Source organism: Ornithorhynchus anatinus, chromosome 5, assembly GCF_004115215.2.
Source record: "Ornithorhynchus anatinus isolate Pmale09 chromosome 5, mOrnAna1.pri.v4, whole genome shotgun sequence".
In the NCBI taxonomy this organism is placed as follows: domain Eukaryota; kingdom Metazoa; phylum Chordata; class Mammalia; order Monotremata; family Ornithorhynchidae; genus Ornithorhynchus; species Ornithorhynchus anatinus.
In genome coordinates, this window is record NC_041732.1 from 12,010,155 (window position 1) to 12,029,582 (window position 19,428).

Genomic DNA, 19,428 nt, shown 5'->3' on the forward strand with positions numbered 1-19,428 from the left:
AAGATATAGATACTGAGGGTGGAAGGAAATACAGTGTTCAGTTCCAACCACAGAGACAACGCAGAAAGGAAAGGGAGTAGGGGAGATTGTGGCTTAGTTGGGGAAGGATTCTTGGAGGAGATGTGATTTTAATTTCCATTTTGCCAAGAACGGTAAAGAGATCTCGCTGTCTGACCTTGATGAGGACGCCACCTCTTTCTGCCTCAGGAACAACTTGGAAATTAGCCAAGGGGCTTCTAGTTTTCTGGTCCTGGAAGATCATTTACTGCCATCTGCTTCAAGACCCTCCCTTCATTAAAATGTGAAAAACGAAATGAAGCAAGTCCAGAATTGGCTTTCAGTGTAATAAAACTAGTTTATTTACACAGTAATATGACTGCCACAAGAGTACACAGCAAAGTACCACAGCAAACCAGAGTGTAAAACCTCCTGATGATAGAAGGAGGCAATGAGTGAATACATTTATAAACACGTAAGAATGTGTAACTAGAGATATGAAGCATCAGTTAAAGCATGGAAAGAAAATTTCCAAATGAAGCTTACACAGAAAAGTGCGGGGCAAAATTCAAATATTAAAAAACTTCATTTTTGAGAGATTGGGGGAAAGATAATCCCAGTTATAAAAATATGGAAAGGGAAGGAATCACTCTTTCTTTACTGATCTTACACCTAAAATGACCTGCATAATTTCAAGAGAAAAATCAAAACCAAGCCAGTTCTGGCATAAAACTTTCTGAATCGGGTAAGGGTGAGTCCTCCTATTTGACATAGATTTTCCTGAAGTAGTGTATTTTTTTCTTTCAAATTTCCTCCCCTGAAATATAATATTTGAGCAAACTCACCACACACGCACACGCGCGCGCGCGCACACACACACACACACGTGACATGTACACCCCATGACAGGGACAGAGTGGATTTTCAGGAGTACAATAAAATTTGTAGTAATATATATATTTATAGTCTATATATTTCTTTTACATAAAAAAATTTCCAACTTCTTCTGAATCCCTGAAACCTTCTTGGATTAAAAAAAAAAATGCAGAGGGTGGGATGGAGGTGGCCGAGCCGAAATTAGACAAGGTTCTTCTGAGAAACAAAATGCACCAGGAAGGGAAAGGAAGAGTATATCATGCCCTCTACAGATTGCTCCCACTCTAAAAGCTTCCTGCGACCGAAGCAAACTCAGTTCAATCTCAAACAGCTGCTGGGAGTAATGTGGGCAGCTGGATAGCACCTTGAATATTCTGGGCACTTAATAAATATTAAATGATGAGGGATGATGAGTGGTTAAACACCTATGCGTGAAGGCTTATAAAAATGACTACAATACATTAAGAAATCTCCCAAGGGCTCTTTACACAAACCTATCCCAACCATTTCTCCCTCTGAAAATCCTTCCCATACAGCGCCAAAAAGAATGAAACTTACACAAGCCTGGCCTGGAAAATACCGCCAGGCCACTCTTACTTGGGAGGGGGCCGAGGCCGCGAGGCCACTCCTGTTTTGCCTAGAACTTAGACTTTACATTCTGCTCAGTGGTCTTCTCAAAATGGCTTTAAGACAAAGTCTTTTCTGAACCTGGGAGTTTCTCTCCATGAAGTTGCTCTGAACCGATCAAACTGAATGCAGCTAATTGCCCTCCTAGGGCACTGGCAGTAACCCTCTTGGAAGCATCGGAGCCAAAGCTCCCTTTAGCATCATGGTGAAAAATCTCCATTTCTTTGGTATAATCCCAAACTGCAGCCTGTAAATGCAAATTCCTCTGGGAACCCCACATGGAATCCTGTTTGGTCCTCTTAAACTCTCTGTACAATAAGAGCAGTAAATAGACTCAGAGCTGCAAAACACTTTTTAAAGGATCCAAGTCCGAACCCAAACTAGATAAAAACTAATCGCTAAGTTTTCTGGGAAGCAATCATTAGGCTGGGCAGGAATCGATTCTTAACCACTCGTGGAGGGGTATAAATGAAATGCTATTTCTTGAGAAAGAAAAAGAAAAGGAAAAGAAAAAAGGAATGGAAAGAAGGAAGGAAGGCAGGCAGGAAGGCAGGAAGGCAGGAAGGAAGGTAGGTTACTGGGGGGCGGAGTTGGACTGCCCCAGAGCAGCTGGAGTTGGAAGCCAACGTCTTCCTAAATGTTTTTACTTCTTCATCCGGACATCTGGATCGTTAAAATAACAGAGGCAAATCTCCATAACATCAAAGTTCTGGTAGATGGGCCTACACTTTCCAGATCCTTGTTTGGATTCTAGTCTGCTAATGGACTCAAAACTGGAGAAAACCTGGTAGAATTTCAGCCCTGAGGATGCCACTAGGCCAGTTAGCCTCTTTGCAGCCTAAGTTGTTAACAGCCCATTTCTCATCCCAGAAATATTCCCAGTTCAGGACTGGAGATCTGGTCCCGAACTCCTGGTCTTTTACCGTCTACTGGCCCAGAGAAAGCCCACCATAGTAGTTCTACAAAGACGGGGTTTTGGGACACAATTTTGAGATACCTGTCTTAATATTTCTAGGTTTGAAATCTCCTGATGCAATACGGCCACTACTCATTAGACCTGATTTTAGATGCTAAATTAGATTCTCTGAGTTTCTGAGGGACTAGCTTGAGGAACCATCTTGTTTTTCACGTGTCAACCCTTTGGACATCTATGGACGTGGTAGCCATAGACATCTTGGTTCTCCCAGACTTGACTCGAGAGTCTTCATGTTCTGGAGTCAAGGGGCCCCTAATTCTAGATTACTCCAGGACTTGGAGGAACCCATTTGATCTCCCCAGCAAGGGGCTGACTGGGCTTCGCAGGTTTGCACTTCTCACTTCTGGGTAACTAATCAGTTCCTAAATCCTAAGAAAGCATAGATTTGAAAAAGTTTATTTTTTTCCTTAAACCAACTCAATAACCTAACACCCTCTTGAACCCTCCTATTTAATGACGGCGGGAACACCATTAATTCTCTTCCAAGAGCAGACTTTGAGTCTGCCAAGGTACTCACCTCTCCACTCAGCCTCTGATCCAGGCTCTTCCCCACCCAGCCTTCTCCACTTCCTCCTCACCCAAACGGATCGGAGAGCTTTGGCTCGACTCTATTCAGCTTCAAGAAGCGACTCGCTTAAAGGCCTCTTCAGAGAGCGGCTTCATTTCTCCACCACCTTGACACGGATGGGCACATGTCCAGTGTTGTTAGTTATAAAAAACAATTGCGATTCTGTGGACTTGGAGCTGAAGACACTGCTTTAGACAAACGGAAAGTGCTCTACTTAAAAAAACTCTAACCCGAGAGTGTGTGCCAGTTGGGCGAATGAAAGCAAGGCCTCCATTACAACTCGCAGAAGATTTTTCATATTTGCCACTAGGTAATGGAACACCAATAGGTTGCTTTCTTCTGGAAATAATTTTTGGTGAGGACCAACGGGATGCAGTTCTCTGACAGGGTGCTGGCTCCCTTTTTTCTCAACTCGCACTGGCACCGCCCTGAGAGAAACTTGGTGGTGACCCTGCCCCTTATCTCTGGAAAGTCTCAGGTTTCTGCAAGTAGCCAGCTGGCATTCATTTCTGTCCCTTAAAGACAATATACAAAAACAAAAACGAACCCCCCTCAAAAAACCCTTCTGCAATAACAACAAAAACCTAAACAAAACAAGATTGGAATAATCACATCTAACTTAGAGAGGTGCTAAGTTTCCTCAGTGCTGCACAATAAAGAGCTAGGTAGTGAAAGTGTGGCCATGCTGATTATACTAGAGAGCTAAAATGAATACTGGATCAAAGTCATCACAAAAAAGGGAAACAAAATTACCCATCTAAAGAACAAAGAGGAAAAAGGCTGGGGGCCAGGTGCACTGAATATTCCACCTCATAACTGTGCATGTGCAAGTCGAAATGAAAGTGACAGTAAGAAATGCCCTCTCGATTCCACGAGCCGTCTGGTGGCCTCGAAGAGTGGGCTAGTGAAGGGGCCGCTGGTCTGGGTGCCGCCGAGGCAATATAGAGCTAGGCGAAGAGTTCTGCGCACCAGGGCTACGTTAAAGAAGAAAGGCAAAGCCAAACCATGCAGATAGAGTAAGCGCCTTCAGCGCAGCGGGTAGTAGGGCTGGTGATGAGGAAAACGGGCGGCTATTCAGAGAGCGGGTTCTGCTTCGGGGCCGGAAGCCCCCGAGTCTCAGGTTCTGTACTCCCACGAGCTGCGTAGGGTCACTACTAGTGCAATGTTTCTGTACAAGCTTCCCAGCACAGCCAATCTGAACTGGTTCTTAAAAAGCACCCTCGGCCAGGAGCCTCCCCCGTCCTCGGCCAGGAGCCGCCCCCGCCCCGCCCCCAGCCATGCTGACGGAGGTCACCAACAAGGCTCCCAAATGCCGACCCCCTTTCTGCTTCTCTATTTTTACTTTTTTTCTTTCTTTACAAAAGATAATTATCACAATAAAATACATTCTCCTTCTCCTTTCCTGATTCCCTCTCTGATACAGATGAATCAAACGAAAGGCTGTTAAAAAAATCACAAAAGTTTAGAAACATTTTTTTAAAGGCCACAGATGTGCTCTGTAATACTGCCACAGTCCATCCCGATTTCCACATTTCGCGGAGCTCGGCTGGGTGGGGGGACCCCCCCACAGGAAATGCTGTGGGGACTTTAGGGTCCTTTCTGTCCGGGAGGGCAGAATGTCTCTTGCCGACCTCCTGCCCTCTGGACTCTTCTTCTGTCTGAGGTCCCGGCCGCTGGTCCCAGCATCCGCACACAAAGTGGCTATTTTGTTTTCAAGGCTGAAGTAAACCGATTCCTCACAGTTTGGAGCAAAGACAGACGGACACATAGCGATACAAGTAAAAAGCACTGATCTCAGCGTGTTTAGGTGCCGGGAAAAGGGGGCGGCGAGGGTAAAGGGGGCGGGAGAGGGCGAGGTTTTCTACAGGTCTTGCTTCAGGTGAAGTTGCAACGTAAACACTGTAATATACAGCTTTAAAAAAATACATAGAAGAATTGCACATAGATCCATAGGAGTAAAGCACGGGCTCTAAACGAGGCCATAGGCTCTCTGCCATCCTCTTAACAAATCAAATTCCCTTCCGAACTTGGCCTTCGCGACTAGTTACCGGAGAAGTGGAGGCCGGTAATGCCGAGCGGTCGGGCAACTTGTCCGAGGAAGAGGCGTCTACTATACAGGCCAGGTGATTGATCCAGGGGAGGAGGACAGCAGCTGCAGCAAGAAGAGTCTTTCCCCTCTTGCCTTCACCTCGAGAGCCAGCCAAGCAGTTCTTCTCCCTGCGAACGGCTCTCAGAGCTCGGCTGAACGCCAGTCCCCTGCAAGAGCCCCGTCTGGAGCAGTCGGTGCGCTCGTTAACACTGGCTACCGAGAAAAGGAGAGATCTGATTATTGCTAAAGGGGAAGGAGAACCACGATCGGGGCCCTGCTCGCTGTGGCTGCTGAACACGATAGCTCCGGCGGCCCTCAGGGAGCTGTCGTTTAAAACAGCCGTTCCCCCCCGCCCTCGGCCCCCGGAGAACTGCACACACAGGATGGCCATCTCCACCGGACCCCGCCGGCAACGAGGAGGTCAGAGCAGAACAATGCCCTTACCCCACCGAGACGTCAGGGACCCCGATCTGACAACGCTCCTTAAGAGGCCACGAGGGGCCGATGACCGGAATCTCAAACGGCAAGGATCGTGTCTGGTTGCGGTGGGAAGAGGGGAGTGGTGGGGGAGCTGGATGAGATGGGGTTCCGGTCCTTTCAACCACCGGATCGAAGGCTAGTTTCGAATGGGACCTTTCATTTTTCTCTCCAACGTCTGCAATACATCGATGCAGCCTCTGGTCACACCATTATGATGACGCTAATAGTTCTACAGAACTACTAATCAGATATACATATTTCAGAGAAAGAAAGAAAAATGAACATTTTAATTGTCTCCTGGTTACCATCATTAGTTAACATTGTTTTGCTGCTATATACAGTAAACCTCTGATGCTGAAGTGGAAGGTACATCCAGCGTGAGTGGGATATTTAAATGCAGCTCACTGTACTCTTCTAAACAGAGTTATTCGCTTAGGTTGTTTTTCATATACACACACACACGTATGTGTATATATATATATATATATATGTATATTTATATATATATTCATAGAAATATTAGAGTGGAAGGTATTCAGCTGGAGGCACCTGTTTGCTCCTGCAATTTCATTTCAACAGCTGGAATTCTGAGGCTGAATAGGACTCCATTATCTTTCAAGTTGGAGACAACCAAATGGCTTCCCGCTTGCTCGGGGACGGTAGCCGCGAGAACTCGTCTCTTTTCGGCTCTCGCGCCAGTGGGCAGAATGGGGCGCTTCGGGGCAGCGGCTTTAACGGGGCTGGAGGATCTTCACCACGCAGCTGAGGGATTCCGTCGTGGCGAAGGCCAGATACTGGGCACAGAGCCAGTCTTCGAGGTTGATGCCACACTCCCTGTCCAAGGACTTCTCGGCAAACCTGATCGTCAGCAGGGTCCGCCTGATGTCCAGCCAGTTTTGGAGGACGGCACTTCTCTGCCCGGCGCCGGAGGAGGTGGAGAGTTTCTGGAACACATCCTCCCGAGGACCCCAGAGGAGACACTGCAGGATCCCCTTGGCGTCGGAAATGAGGATCCGCTCCGAAGGGTTGGGGTTCAGGAGGCAGCCGGCGAGCTGCTCCAGGCCCGGGGAGTAGGGGGAGCGGCGGGGGATCCGGGGGAGGTCGGCCCGGGTGTACTCTTTCTCCTTCAGCTCCGGATTCTCATCGAAAGGGTTGGGGAGGTGCAGCATTTCGTAAATGAGGATGCCCGTCTGGAACTCGTCGCACTTTTTATACTGCGTGGCCGTGATGATCTCCGGGGCCAGGCGGGACTGGTCCCGGAGGACCTCGGGATCGACCACGTGGCTCTTCTGCTTGGCCTGCGAGAAGTTGCTCACGATCAGCCGGTTGATCGGCGGCCCCAGGGAGGCGGCGGGGAGGCCGGGCTCCCCGGGCTCTCCGCTCTGGGGGCCTCTCCCGGGTCCGGGGCGGACGAGCAGCAGGTTTTCCAGCCGCAGGTCGCAGTGGGTCACGTGGTAGGGCTTCAGGTGCTCCAGGCCCGAGCAGAGCTGTAAAAGGAGCAGGCACACTTGCCTTTCGTACATCTCCGCGTCCTTCCCGTGCTGGGCGGCCCCCTCGCGGACGAAGTCGGCTACCGTGTGGTCTGGGACCTCCCGGGTGATGACCACCACGTGACTGCGCTGCTTGCTGGCGGCTCCTTGGCCGCTGGAGCCGGCTGCCTCCGCCGGCGCGTCCCTGCTCTTCGGCTCGGCTTCCCCCGCCTCCGCGTCGTCCTCCTCTTCCTCGTCCTCCCCCGCCTTCCCGGAGGCGTCGAGGTCTGCCCAGGGAAGAAGACGAGTGGGGACTTCGGCCAGGAAATGGCCACAGTCCTGCTGGATGTTAAAATTCACCGCCAGACTCTGACGGACGGCTAAGCTGTGATAATACTGCTGGGATTCTTTCTCTTTACTCTTGCAGATCTGGAAGAAAAAAAAGGAAAAGAAAAACCCGAATATGGTTAGCACGTTACATTCTCTTCAACGCCGATTTTACGTTGAACAAATGGAGATTGGCTCTATGCTCACCGGATGAGGAACGGGCTAAAGCGTTCTCCTAAGGTCACTCGTGAAAATCGCTCACCCATCCGCCCTACTGAACGGGGCTGGAACTTCCGCTTTTAAACAACTACTGAGCAATGTGAGAAGCAGCGTGTGGCCTGGTGAAAAGAGCACGGGCCTGGAAGTAAGAGGACCTGGGTTCTAATCCTGACTTGGCCACTTGTCTGCTGTGTGACCTTGGGCAAGTAACTTCATTTCTCTGGGCTTCAGTTCCCTCATCTGTAAAATGGGGATGAAGACCCTGAGCCCTGTTGGGGGACAGGGACTGTGTCCAACATGAATATCTTTTATCTTCCCCGAGTGCTTAGTACAGTGCCTGGCACACAGTAAACGCTTAACAGATACCATTAAAAAAAAAAAATCTGGCCACCGAGTAGGGTAAGAGTGATCACGCTGGGTTACCCGCTGATGTCAATTTAAAATCAGAGTCCCAAGAATAATAATAATAATGTTGGTATTTGTTAAGCGCTTACTATGTGCCGAGCACTGTTCTAAGCGCTGGGGTAGACATAGGGGAATCAGGTTGTCCCACGTGGGGCTCACAGTCTTAATCCCCATTTTACAGATGAGGGAACTGAGGCCCAGAGAAGTTAAGTGACTTGTCCCAAAGCAAGTCAAAGAAGGGAGCCTCTACTAGGGAGGCGGAAGGAGGGACGGACACCGGGGTCGGCTACGCACTCTCGTCCTGTGTGTGTTGCTGCGACCCTGCTCTCACCAGCGTCCCGAATGAGGGTGGCAGAAAGGTGAGCTCACGTGGCATCACAGGTGCCCAGACACCGATGTGGGGGCTGCCCAGAGTGACAACCTTGTAACTCAAGTCTTTAGTGGACCTCACCCAGATGCAGGACCTACCGTTGGTCAGGGGCATTCTCGTGTTTCTTCTGGAACACCGATTACCTACTTGATGGTGATAGCAATTATGCCCATGATCCTTACTGCCTGAGCCAGAACAACAATCGGTCGTATTTATTGAGCACTTACTGTGTGCAAAATACTGTACTAAGCAACTGGCAGAGTTCAATACCACAGAGTTGGCAGACACGTTCCCTGCCCACAAGGAGATTACAGTCCAGAGGGGGAGACCAAAACTAGAATAAATAAATTACCGACATGTGCGTAAGTGCCGCGGGGCTGAGGGTAGGGAGAATAAAGGGCACAAATACTAGTGCTGTGGAAACTGATAAGCTGATCCAGGGTTACTGAAAACTAAAGTCCTAGGCTAATATGTCCGCAGAAACTTTCGGTTCTATCTCATTAGGACTCATTTAAACCACAATACTTAAGTAATACGGCCTTACACAAAGTATTAGTGGTTACAAAGACCACATAAAGGTTTTAGGCCTAAAACACTAGTAATAGGCTCTTCCAGATACTGAACACTTTCTGTCACTGTCAGAACATCCTCCACCATTATATTTTGCCATTTTTCTGGGACAGAAGACTGAAAATTGGTGTTTTTTACGAACAAGTGATCCAATTCCTTAGTGTGATTATTACTCCAAGTTAATAATGCTGAGTCCTGGAAGATTAAATTCTCTCTGCTAGTGACCGTAAAGACCCAATGCCAAGAAATTATTTGCAATTACCCTTTTAGCTAGATGAATATTTTAATCAATTAATCAATGGTATTTGTTGAGTGCTCACTGCGTGCAGAGCACTGCACTAAGCTCTTGAGAGAGTACCACACAACAGAGCTGGTAGACATGTTCCCTGCCCATAATGAGCTTCGATTCATCATCTTCCTCATGATTCTGAGGAGATTCTCAAACTGGAAATAATGAAAGCTTCCCCTGCAAACAAATTTCTGGTGGTGTCTACTATGTGCATTTATCAGTCACACTTTAAGATGGAAAGCTTACAAAATGCATTTTCTAGATAATTTTCTTAAAAACAGAAAAATGCTTCTTTTTCTAAAGAGGCTCCTGCCTGACACCACCCGCCCCCCCCCCCCCCCCCCCGCCCCCCAATTAGAAGAGAGGTAGATTCTGATTTTACAGTCAGATGGATCTTTTTTTAACAACCAAAGGCAAGGGGAATCTCCCTCATTTTGTATATTTATACATATTCATTACTGTACAAGTGCCTTGGTGCCAGAGAAGCAGCGTGCCTTAGTGGATAATAATAATAATTGTATTTGTTAAGCGCTTACTATGTGCCAAGCACAGGCCTGGGAGTCCAAGGGACCTGGGTTCTTATCCCAGCTCTGCCACGTGTCTGCAGTGTGACCTTGGGCAAGTCACTTAACATCTCTGTGCCCCAGTCCCCTCATCTGTAAAATGGGGATTAAGAAGGTGAGCCCTATATGAGGCAAGGACTACGTCCAACCTGAATACTGTGCATCTACCCCAGTGCTTAGGACAGTGCCTGGCACATCGTTACCCCTTAACAAATACCATTAAAAAAAAATCCATCATGTCCATTTAGAAGATGAGAAGAATTCTGGATCACTTTGATTTGGGGGGCAAGGGGTGAAAAGTGACACATGGGCAAGGAAAAACAACAGGGTTCCTAATTGGTTTATACCCATCAAAACAGTTCCAATTAAACACACACATCTAAGGAGATTTCCATAATCGGATTTCTCATATGATGGGTATCTCATAAATCTTTATTACGGAGCCCGTTACGATGTTAATTTAGATAGCAGTATTAAATTCTAGGAAATAATGTTCTATGCACTTTGCAGGAGCCGTTTTTCAAATATTAATAACCGACTGTTTTAGTTTTTTAAAACTCAAACGTTCCCGACTTGGGTGACAGATTTCTAGCCCCAAAGAGTTGTCTCGGAAAGCAGGGCTCCCTCGGTGGTACAAATGACCCAACCTTGTACCCCAGGATCGTCCTCCGGTCTAATTCGTTGTCCACCCAGGAAACGACCAGAATGGCTTCCCTCCTTGGCATTCTTCCTTTACGTTCTCCCTTCCTCGCAAAAGCAGCCGAGCCCTTCTTCGCCACGGCGGCGATGCGGCATGGATGGACCACAGTCAGTCGGGGGATGCTGCCGAATGATTAAAGGATCCCCTCACGGAGAGAAACCGCCTGGACGGTGGTTTTGTTTCCTGATTTCTGGGAGCAGACCCCGAGTTACCGGTCTGGGTACTACTGTGTGTTGTTCTCTTTTGTCTCGGAAATTTAAGTAGATGTAATGTGATCTTTTAACCTTAGTTAAAAATTGGTGCTAATCTGAGCAGATTCATTCTACGCTTGACTACATTTTCTGAATGAGCACGAAGCTCAACTAGGCCTCCTAATTCAGCAACACTAGAGGGAGCTGTTATATCAAAATACCGTAGTGCTCTACTATAATTTAAATATAAATGTTCAATGAGAGGGGAAGAGAGAGAGGGGGAAAAAAAAAAACCCACCACCCTCCACATACCAAGGTTCCTTCTCCTTGCAAAATACGCCATAATGACCCCTCCTGGGTATGGTACAATAACATGACTCGGAGAAGCCGGCATGAAAGATTCCACCGAAGGTGTTGACCAAAGTACATAAACGGAAGAGAAAAGTGCGGAAAAGCAAGAGGCCAACCCTAGCCTGGAGAGGCGAGGAGGGGCTGCTTCCCAGGGTTCCATTTACAAAGAAAATCTCAAATACATTGAAAGCGGCAGCCAGGTTATTGGATAGCTAACCCGCTAAGCACACATTCACACAGTTACTATTTGTATAATGCACTGTCACGGCAATAGCGACGAGGAAAAATTGGGCATTTGGCCGAGTTAATAAAGAAGCAGGGGGGAGAAAGAACAACTCTCCGTACTTCGACATTTGTCCGGGTGCCTGACGGCTATCCGGACGGCCCCGTCACTGGGGTGTTGTCGTGACCCTGGATAAATGCTCGATTCTTAATTTCGGGCTGGTGGGCTCCTTTAAGTCTGACAAATCTTCAGGGAGAAAGTGGGGGGGGGGGGGGGGGGGGGGGGGGGGAAATGGACTTAAAGGAAGCCAGGCCAGATTACATTCGTCTGGAATCTTTTCAGATCTAGTTTAATGCCTCCACAATGGATTTAAAGAGATCCATTGTATTATTCACAAAACCAAGCTGATAGGAGGAGGAGGGCCATTTCCCTGCTTCTCCTGGGGCCTCCGAAAAGTTGAATTTCAAATATCCATTTTGGTGCAGGGGCTCGTTTCCCGTGTTGCTCATGGCAACTGCTCTGCATACCTTAGTGGCAAATTTGCCATTATAAGGCTTTTTATAGTTGTAATAATAACCCAGGCCTACACATCTAAGTTTTAAAAGTGGAATGTGCGTGCGTGTGGCTTCGGCTGTGAAGAGTCCCATTAGCTACCCGAGCAGGCGGGCAGGTGAGGTACTCCTGGGTTGGTGATAATCAAAATGAGGCGACAAGATGAAGCGGTAATGAATGGTACAGGCCTGTAGACTGTATTTTTAAGGCCTGCTCTGCCTGCCATCTGAGGGTGTCTGTGAATCTTGCTACCCTTCCACAGCTGTGGAGGGTGGGAGGGAGACCTATTTTCAGACAATAGAGGGGGCCCCCTCTGGCAAGCCAAGTTTAAGTGCTGAAAGGATGTTTGAGAGATAAAAAAATACGATCCCTTCCCCTCCCCTCCTGTTCTGCCTCCCTCCTCAAAACCACAAAGCGCTAGGGCCAAGGAAATCCCCGGTTTTGAATGGGGTGGCCAATGGGGTTGATAACTGGTGGGGCTAGGGAACGGGAGCGGGCAAAGGAAAAAATAATTGTGGGATCTGTTAGGCGCTTACTATGTGCCATACACTGTACTAAGTGCTGGGGGCGATACAAGCAAAGAGGGTTGGACACCGTCCCCGTCCTACATGGGGCTCATAGCCTTAATCCCCATTTTAAAGATGTAACTGAGGGACAGAGAAGTTACGTGACTTGCCCAAGGTCACACAGGAGACAAGTGGCAGAGCTGGGATTCGAAGTCAGGTCCTTCTGACTTTCAGGCCGGTGCTCTCTCCACTACGCCATGCTGCTTCTCTAAGGAAAGGCATTATCGATCAGTCAGTCAGTAAAACTAACGGTATTTATTGAGAGCTTACTGGATGCAGGGCACTGAACTAAGAGTTTAGGAAAGTACAATATAACAGAGTTGGCAGATGCGCTCCCTGCCCACAAGGAGTTTACGGTCTACTGCGGGAGGCAGACATTAAACTAGATTAGGGGATAGGGACAGAGTGCAAGGAGATTTACACAGGTGTTACGGGTTTGGGGTGATTACGAATAGAAATTCTCCTTCTCCCAAATGAGAATTAGACAACAGAGCTGTTCTGCCCCTGCAGTCCATCTTGCAATGCTCTCTACGGTCCTTTTCAAGTTTCTTTCCTCTCCCCCCAAAGATATCAACAATTTCCACAAGACCACAGTCTTCAAAAGCACTCTACATTCATGCTGATTTTTCCATCGCGGGGCCAGTTGGTCTCTCTAGCGTGCCTTCCGCTGACTTACATTTTACCAGCCGGGAATCTCATTTCTACCTCATCCTATGTGCTTTACTGGGCCTTAGTGAACCTTAAGTGAGATGGATATTGCGGGGAATGAATTGTACAGTGATGAAAATGAGAAACACTGAGGATCACAAATACTGTACCATCTGTGCATTACACAAAAGCACAACGGCAAATGATATACACTGTAGAATGAAAACCTGCTAATCCTAAATTGATATCTTGAATTTGGCCTGACCCGACGATAAGCGTCCAGTCTGATCACCGATTGGCCTCGTCATCCTAATCCGGCCTCGGAATAAATACTGCTCTGCTTTTTCGTCAGGGGGCCAAAACAAGGAGACTCGGTGCCGTTGCAACTCTACTCAGAATGGATTAAGTGTTCAATATATAAAATGCCGCCTGGGTCCAAACTACAAAGTACCCTGGGCTGTGATGATCTGCTGGGAGACCTGTCAGGGAGGCCATGCAATTTGGAGCTTAAATTACTGCAAAAATGTTCACCAACCCCAAGAAACCAGTTTCAGCGTCTGGAATAGAAATTGGAGAAGGCAACTCGATAAAATTTTACTATTTTATTTGCTATTTTGAGGTTTATGCCCCAAAGCTCTTTTCGGACCACATTCTGCATGATAACCCGTAACAATGCATTCCTGAGGCTGCATCTCGGGCACTAAAACAAGAACAAGCTGGGCACGCTCGAGGTCTTTCTATCTTTTTTTTTTTTATGGGCGAGGTAGGTAGGAGCAGGTTCTACCGATTTTTCAGGTGGCAAAGACTGAGCCCAGAGCGATTCAATAACCCACCGGGGGACCGAATCCATAATCCTCACTCCCAGGCCTCCTCCCACAGGGAAGTTGGGCTCCTCTGCTGTTCCCATGTGGCAGAGCCGTCTTGCAATGTGGAATCTCATTCTCCTAACCCAATATAATGTGAGGACGTGGGGCACTTTGGAATGCAATCAGCCCTGAAATGAGGTAGCTGCTGATCAAGGACGGCGCTGTGCTCTCTGTGTGTGCGTCTGTGTGTGTGCGTCTGTCGGTGGGGCAGCGGGTGGTTTCTGATGAATCACTTCCAGTTCGGTTTCGGTGCTAGGGGTGTTTATTGTGAATTATGGAAGGGGAAGTTTCTATCTTGTCACTAAATCAGTACTTAATTATCTCTGTCCGTTTGCTGGGCTAGTTAATTTCCACCAATCACATTTATTTCTACTGAAGCTCTTTTATTTCTCAGCATGCTCAAAATGAGATAAACTGAGGCTCTCCACTAAAAACTGCAGCATAAGAAACAGGCTCCACGGTTCCCCTTGTTGGAGACCTGCCTGCATTGCCAAAGAAGTCTGATATTTGTGACGATTCTGCAAATCTTCTTTTCCCCCGCAGAGAGCAGGCGCTAATTCCTTGGAGAACGATTAGGGGAGAAGCTAATAGCTTCCCCTCTCCCCGAAGCTTTTCTGGCTGGCACAGACAGCTGTGGCTAGACCATTCCGGCCCCTTGGAAGCCAGAAGGTGGACCCAAGAGGTGGACCCAAGATGGCAGCCCAGCTCCACCTCTTGGCCCTGCCAGAAGGACCCGGCCCCAGGCCTGGTTCCGGGGAGCCCGAGGATGAGCGGCCCGGCTCGGACGGACACCTTCCCTAACCGACGCTGCAGCTCATCGCCGTCATTAGTAAACGGCAAGTGACGCCGAGGAAAGGCCAAGCGTGAGCTGTGGCGACGCCGTCTCGCCTGCCTCAGCTGGCCGCCGCTGCTTCCCGATGATGGCAATGGGGGAGGGGTGGGAGGAGGAGGAGCCCGGGTAGGACTGGTGCATAACAGATCTGGGTGACTTTCTCACGGACGCTGGGGCCGAGAGGGGTTTCCGTTCGGCCCTGCGGTCCGGTGAGACGAGCAAAGCGCCGGTGCCGTAGGATGGGGAGGGGGAGGGAGGAGGAGAAAAAGCGTGAGATGGTGAAAAGACAGCATGGAGGATAAATCAATTCATGAGGCACCTTCTGTGAACAGAGCACTTTAGTAGGCATTTCAGAGTAAAATAGACGTAAGAGACAGTCTCAAATGCTCTTTCCCCCTTCCCCGCCCGGTCCCCCACACTTTTCCTTCCCCCTCCTCTTCTCTTCATTATCCCGCCATTTCTCTCCCCTCCAATACCACCCTCCGGACTCAGGACGAAAAGGTGGCACCCTTTGCTCCTTGGATAGGCACACCGGTTGGACTCTGATAAACTTCCGATCGGCTGGAAACAGATTTTATACAGAGAGAAAGAAAACGAACAGTCGCCTGTATTGGCCGGCTGCTGGTCTCTTCACCTGTCTCTGCAGAGGTAGGATTCATTGCTCCCTTCCATTTTAAATATTCTTCTAAAGTTGCGAAATCCATTGTGCATTTCTGAAAGGGTTCAGAGGCACCTTCATCAAAGGGACATTTATATGCGGAATTTAGTATAACACATCCTTCCTAAACCCTGCTGGCAACTCACAGTACATAACCACCTGCCACCTGTTCTTTGCAGATTACTTTTGCATCATTACAAGCAAAAAATCAATACCAGCCCATTGATTTGGTAACCAGACAAGATTGCCAGGCAATAATACATAAAGTTATTCAGGCCTAGTCCTCAATTGTTTTGAGACAACAGATAGTTCAATGAGCCTTCTTGTAATAGGCACCCATATTGTATTTGTGATCTTTGGGATAATAATGCACCAGGATGGATGGACCCACCATAACCCCGATTGATGTGGCAGCTCTTCAATGCCGCTCTCAACCTCAAAACCTCTTTACAAATTCAGTAGAATGTATTCTCAACTTATCAGCCTCCTCGCTCCACAGGTGGCTCTTCTGTTTAATTTGATAAGAAGCTGTGCTTTAACTCCTATTCAGGTAAGAGTATCTTCCGACTGCAAATGGAAAAGCTGTTAGGCCTGCAGAGTCCTGGAGCGAGCCTTAGTGGTGACCTACCAGTGGCAGAACCTGGTTCTAGCTCCACCCCTTAGACTATTGATAAAGAGTAACAGATGGATTCAAAATCACCAGTCTAGACTAGTCCCACTAGACCATTAAGTTCCTTCTGAGCAGGGAATGTGTTTACCAACTCTGTTATATTGTCCTTTCCCAAGTCCTTAGTAAGATACTCTGCACACAGTAAGTGCTCAACAAGTACAACTGATTGATTTATCACAGTTTCAAAGACAGGCTGATCCCACAGAAACTCCCCCAAGATGAAAGACAGTCAGTCAGTCGTATTTACTGAGCGCTTACAGTGTGCAGAGCACTGTACTAAGTGCTGGGGAGAGTGCAACGTTAACAATAAACAAATTTCCTGACCACAACTAGCTTGCAGTCTAGAGGGGAAGACAGACATACAAATATATAAATAAATTACCGATATGTACGTAAATGCTGCAGGGGAGGGGTGGCGAATAAAGAGAGCAAGTCAGGGCGACGCAGAAGGAGAGAGAAAGAATGGAGGGGTTAGTCAGGTAAGACCTCTTCGAGGAAGTGTGCATTCAAAAAGCTTTGAAGGCGGGGAGTGTAATGGTCTGTCTGATGTGAGGAGGGAGGGCCAGAGGCAGGACACGAGCGAGAGGGTGGCAGTGAGATAGACAAGACTGAAGTACAGTGAGAAGGTTAACATTAAAAGAGCGAAGTGTGCGAGCTGGATTGAGATAGGAGAGAAGCGGGGTGAGGTTGAGTGTGCAAACTGGGCTGAGATAGGAGAGTAGCGGGGTGAGGTAGGAGGGGGCAAGGTGATTGAGGGCTCTAAAGCCAATAATGAAGAGTTTTTGTTCATTTCGGAGGTGGATGGGCAACTCCTGGAGTTTCTTAAGGAGTGGGGAATCATGGCTCAGGACGAAAAGGTGGCACCCTTTGCTCCTTGGATAGGCATACCGGTTGGACTCTGATAAACTCCCAATCGGCTGGAAACAGATTTTATACAGAGAGAAAGCTTGGGCAAGCAATTTCTTTTCTGTTATTAGCCTCAGTTTCTTCATCCATAAAAGAGGATGATCAAGGAGGCCCTGCCAACTCTTGACAAATATTAGACTAGAGAAATGGTGTGACAAATTTGGTCCCATTACCATTGAGGGAATGAAAATTATATATACTGATGATGAGAGCGCTACAAAACATCAAATAGGGGATGGCAAGGGCCGGAAGTTAATGATGTAAGGATTAATAATCTATTTTAAACTTACAGGAAGCAGATGAGACGCACAGCCAGGAGCAGATGCAGGTTGGATTTTTGTTTTAATGGGGGTATTTTTTTTCAAGCGTCAGGGCATAATGAACAAGGCCTGCAGTGAAGGGCTGAAATGAACGATGGCACTTTTACTGCCATTCACCGACAAACACTGTGTCGTGTTTAACTTGACCGCTGTCTACCCTGGGTGTCGGTTAGGACTGAGAGAGTGTTTTAACCTCCTTCTTACCTTAACTGCGTAGTTGTTGAGCGGATCTTTTGCATACGAAGCTGGGTAGTAAACGGCATCGCCAGCCTCACAGCACGGCCTGTCACTGGACAGCCTGAAGTCTGACCAGCTGTCCACTCCAAACCGAAGTTGATCCTTTTGTCCGGCCATGAAAAGATCTTCACATTTGACTGCCAGTTTCTTCAGCGAATCTGTGTGGAGGCTTCGGATCTGTCCCATCATTTCCTCCCGGTTCTCGATTCCTCGGTAAAGTGCTTGCCTCTGTGGCTTCTGGATACTTTTGCCCCGCTGGCCCTGGGGGTCGCGTCTCCCTGTCAGGGACTCCGTGCTGTTGGAGAACCGATCCTTAATACTGATAGTGGTTAAGCTGCAAACGCTGTTGGCGGCTGAGGCGGAGGGTCTCGTTTTCCGCGGCTGTCTGTCCAAGGAATCGCCGGACTCGTGGTCCAATCCCTTGAGTTCCGAGCTGACTGAAGAGCCGACACTGCTGTCATCCCAGTTTGGGTCAATATCGTAGGTGGGGTTGGCCACGACGTACAAGGCATTCTCCAGGGACCTCTGGAGATCTTTGGGAATCGGTTCGGTGTTGGCTCTCATGATGGTTTTCTTCGGCAACGGCGGTGGTGTGGGCTGGCGATCTTTACTTGCTTCCCGTTCTGCCGTTCCTCCAAAAACGATGGCATCATCTAAAGCTCCCTTGGGTTGCCGGGGATGCTTGGGGGGTATCATGGCGGCTCTGGATTGCCCTGCATCACAAAAATACAAAGAAACATTTTAAAACCCTGTAGGTCAGGCAGAAAGGGAGAGAACGACTGGATGGTAGAGGTGGGTGCTTTTCCATCCGGGCCACTACCATCATACGGCACACCAGGTGCTGCTGGGCAAAGCCCTCTGGGTAAACTACGACAGCATTTGCTCCTCTGGCAGACAGGAGAATAATGGGTTTTCTTGTTTGCTTTAGATAACTGCTGGGTTTCTTCAGTGCCGAGAAGTTATTTACAGCCGAGGTGTGCGATGTTCCTGTAAACGTTTTAGTTCGTCCTTTGAGTCTATCAGCTATTTCCCACTTTTGCCGGAGGGGGTCCAGCGGTACCAGCTAAGGAAGGGGAGAGGTCAATTATCATTAGATTGGTCCTCTCAAAGAACAAACACAAAAATGGGATGAAAGGCATTAGCTGGGGAGCCAGCCATTCAGTTCTGGGGCGGGGGGTGGGGAAATGGCAAAAATATGATACCTGGGAGATGGGCTCTTGGTGGGTACAATCACGAGGGGCAGGCAACAACTGAATACAACCCCAGCTCTCATTAGACTTTGCCTGTAAAATCACACTCTGAGCCTATTCTAGGAAGCATGGTGGGGGTGAGTGTGGTCGGGGAGGTCTGCGGATGAAGCCGTTACAGTGGCATCTTCAATTCTGTGGGAATTGTAATAATTGAAATGAAACCAAAGCTGAGACGAGGAGTGGGAACTTCAGTGTCCTGACTACATTTCTATCGGGGGAGCCATATTCTGCTCTATTAACTTCCCTCTTTCATTTCCCTTGCATATTGTGCTTTGCTAAGGCCAATATTCAAGAGTTCTGAATGCAGCTGTGTGGAAAGTTACTTGGTTCCATTGGAAAGATGGATGGATTTGGAGGAAGAGTGTGAGAGGGGACAGACAAAGGAAGGGGAGATAGGCATTAGGAGCCCAAACTTGCACAAATCTCTGATTTAAAGTCAGATTAAAGAAACAACCTTTAAGCTCGCTGTGGGCAGGGAATGTGTCTGGCATACTGCACTCTCTCAACCGCTTAGTAAAGTGCTCTGCAACAGTAAGTGCTCAATAAATACCATCGAGTGACTGACAAACAACCTGTGCATGAGGCTGCTTCATATGAAACGAAAACCCACTGAATTTTCACCCTTGATTGTCC

General features: G+C 48.1%; 1 protein-coding gene across 2 annotated transcripts in view; it reads right to left on the bottom strand.

Annotated features, from left to right (window-relative positions):
* Positions 1-330: 330 nt before the first annotated feature.
* Positions 331-19,428, bottom strand: part of PEAK1 (pseudopodium enriched atypical kinase 1) — a 139,849-nt gene continuing 120,751 nt past the window's right edge. For both annotated transcript variants that reach the window (XM_007664374.4, XM_029064423.2), the window contains 2 exons: positions 17,513-18,258; positions 331-7,511 (listed from right to left, as the gene is read on the bottom strand). In XM_007664374.4, coding sequence (XP_007662564.1) covers positions 6,345-7,511; positions 17,513-18,258 — 1,913 coding nt within the window. In that variant the 3' untranslated portion in view covers positions 331-6,344. The remainder of the gene's footprint in view (positions 7,512-17,512; positions 18,259-19,428) is intronic.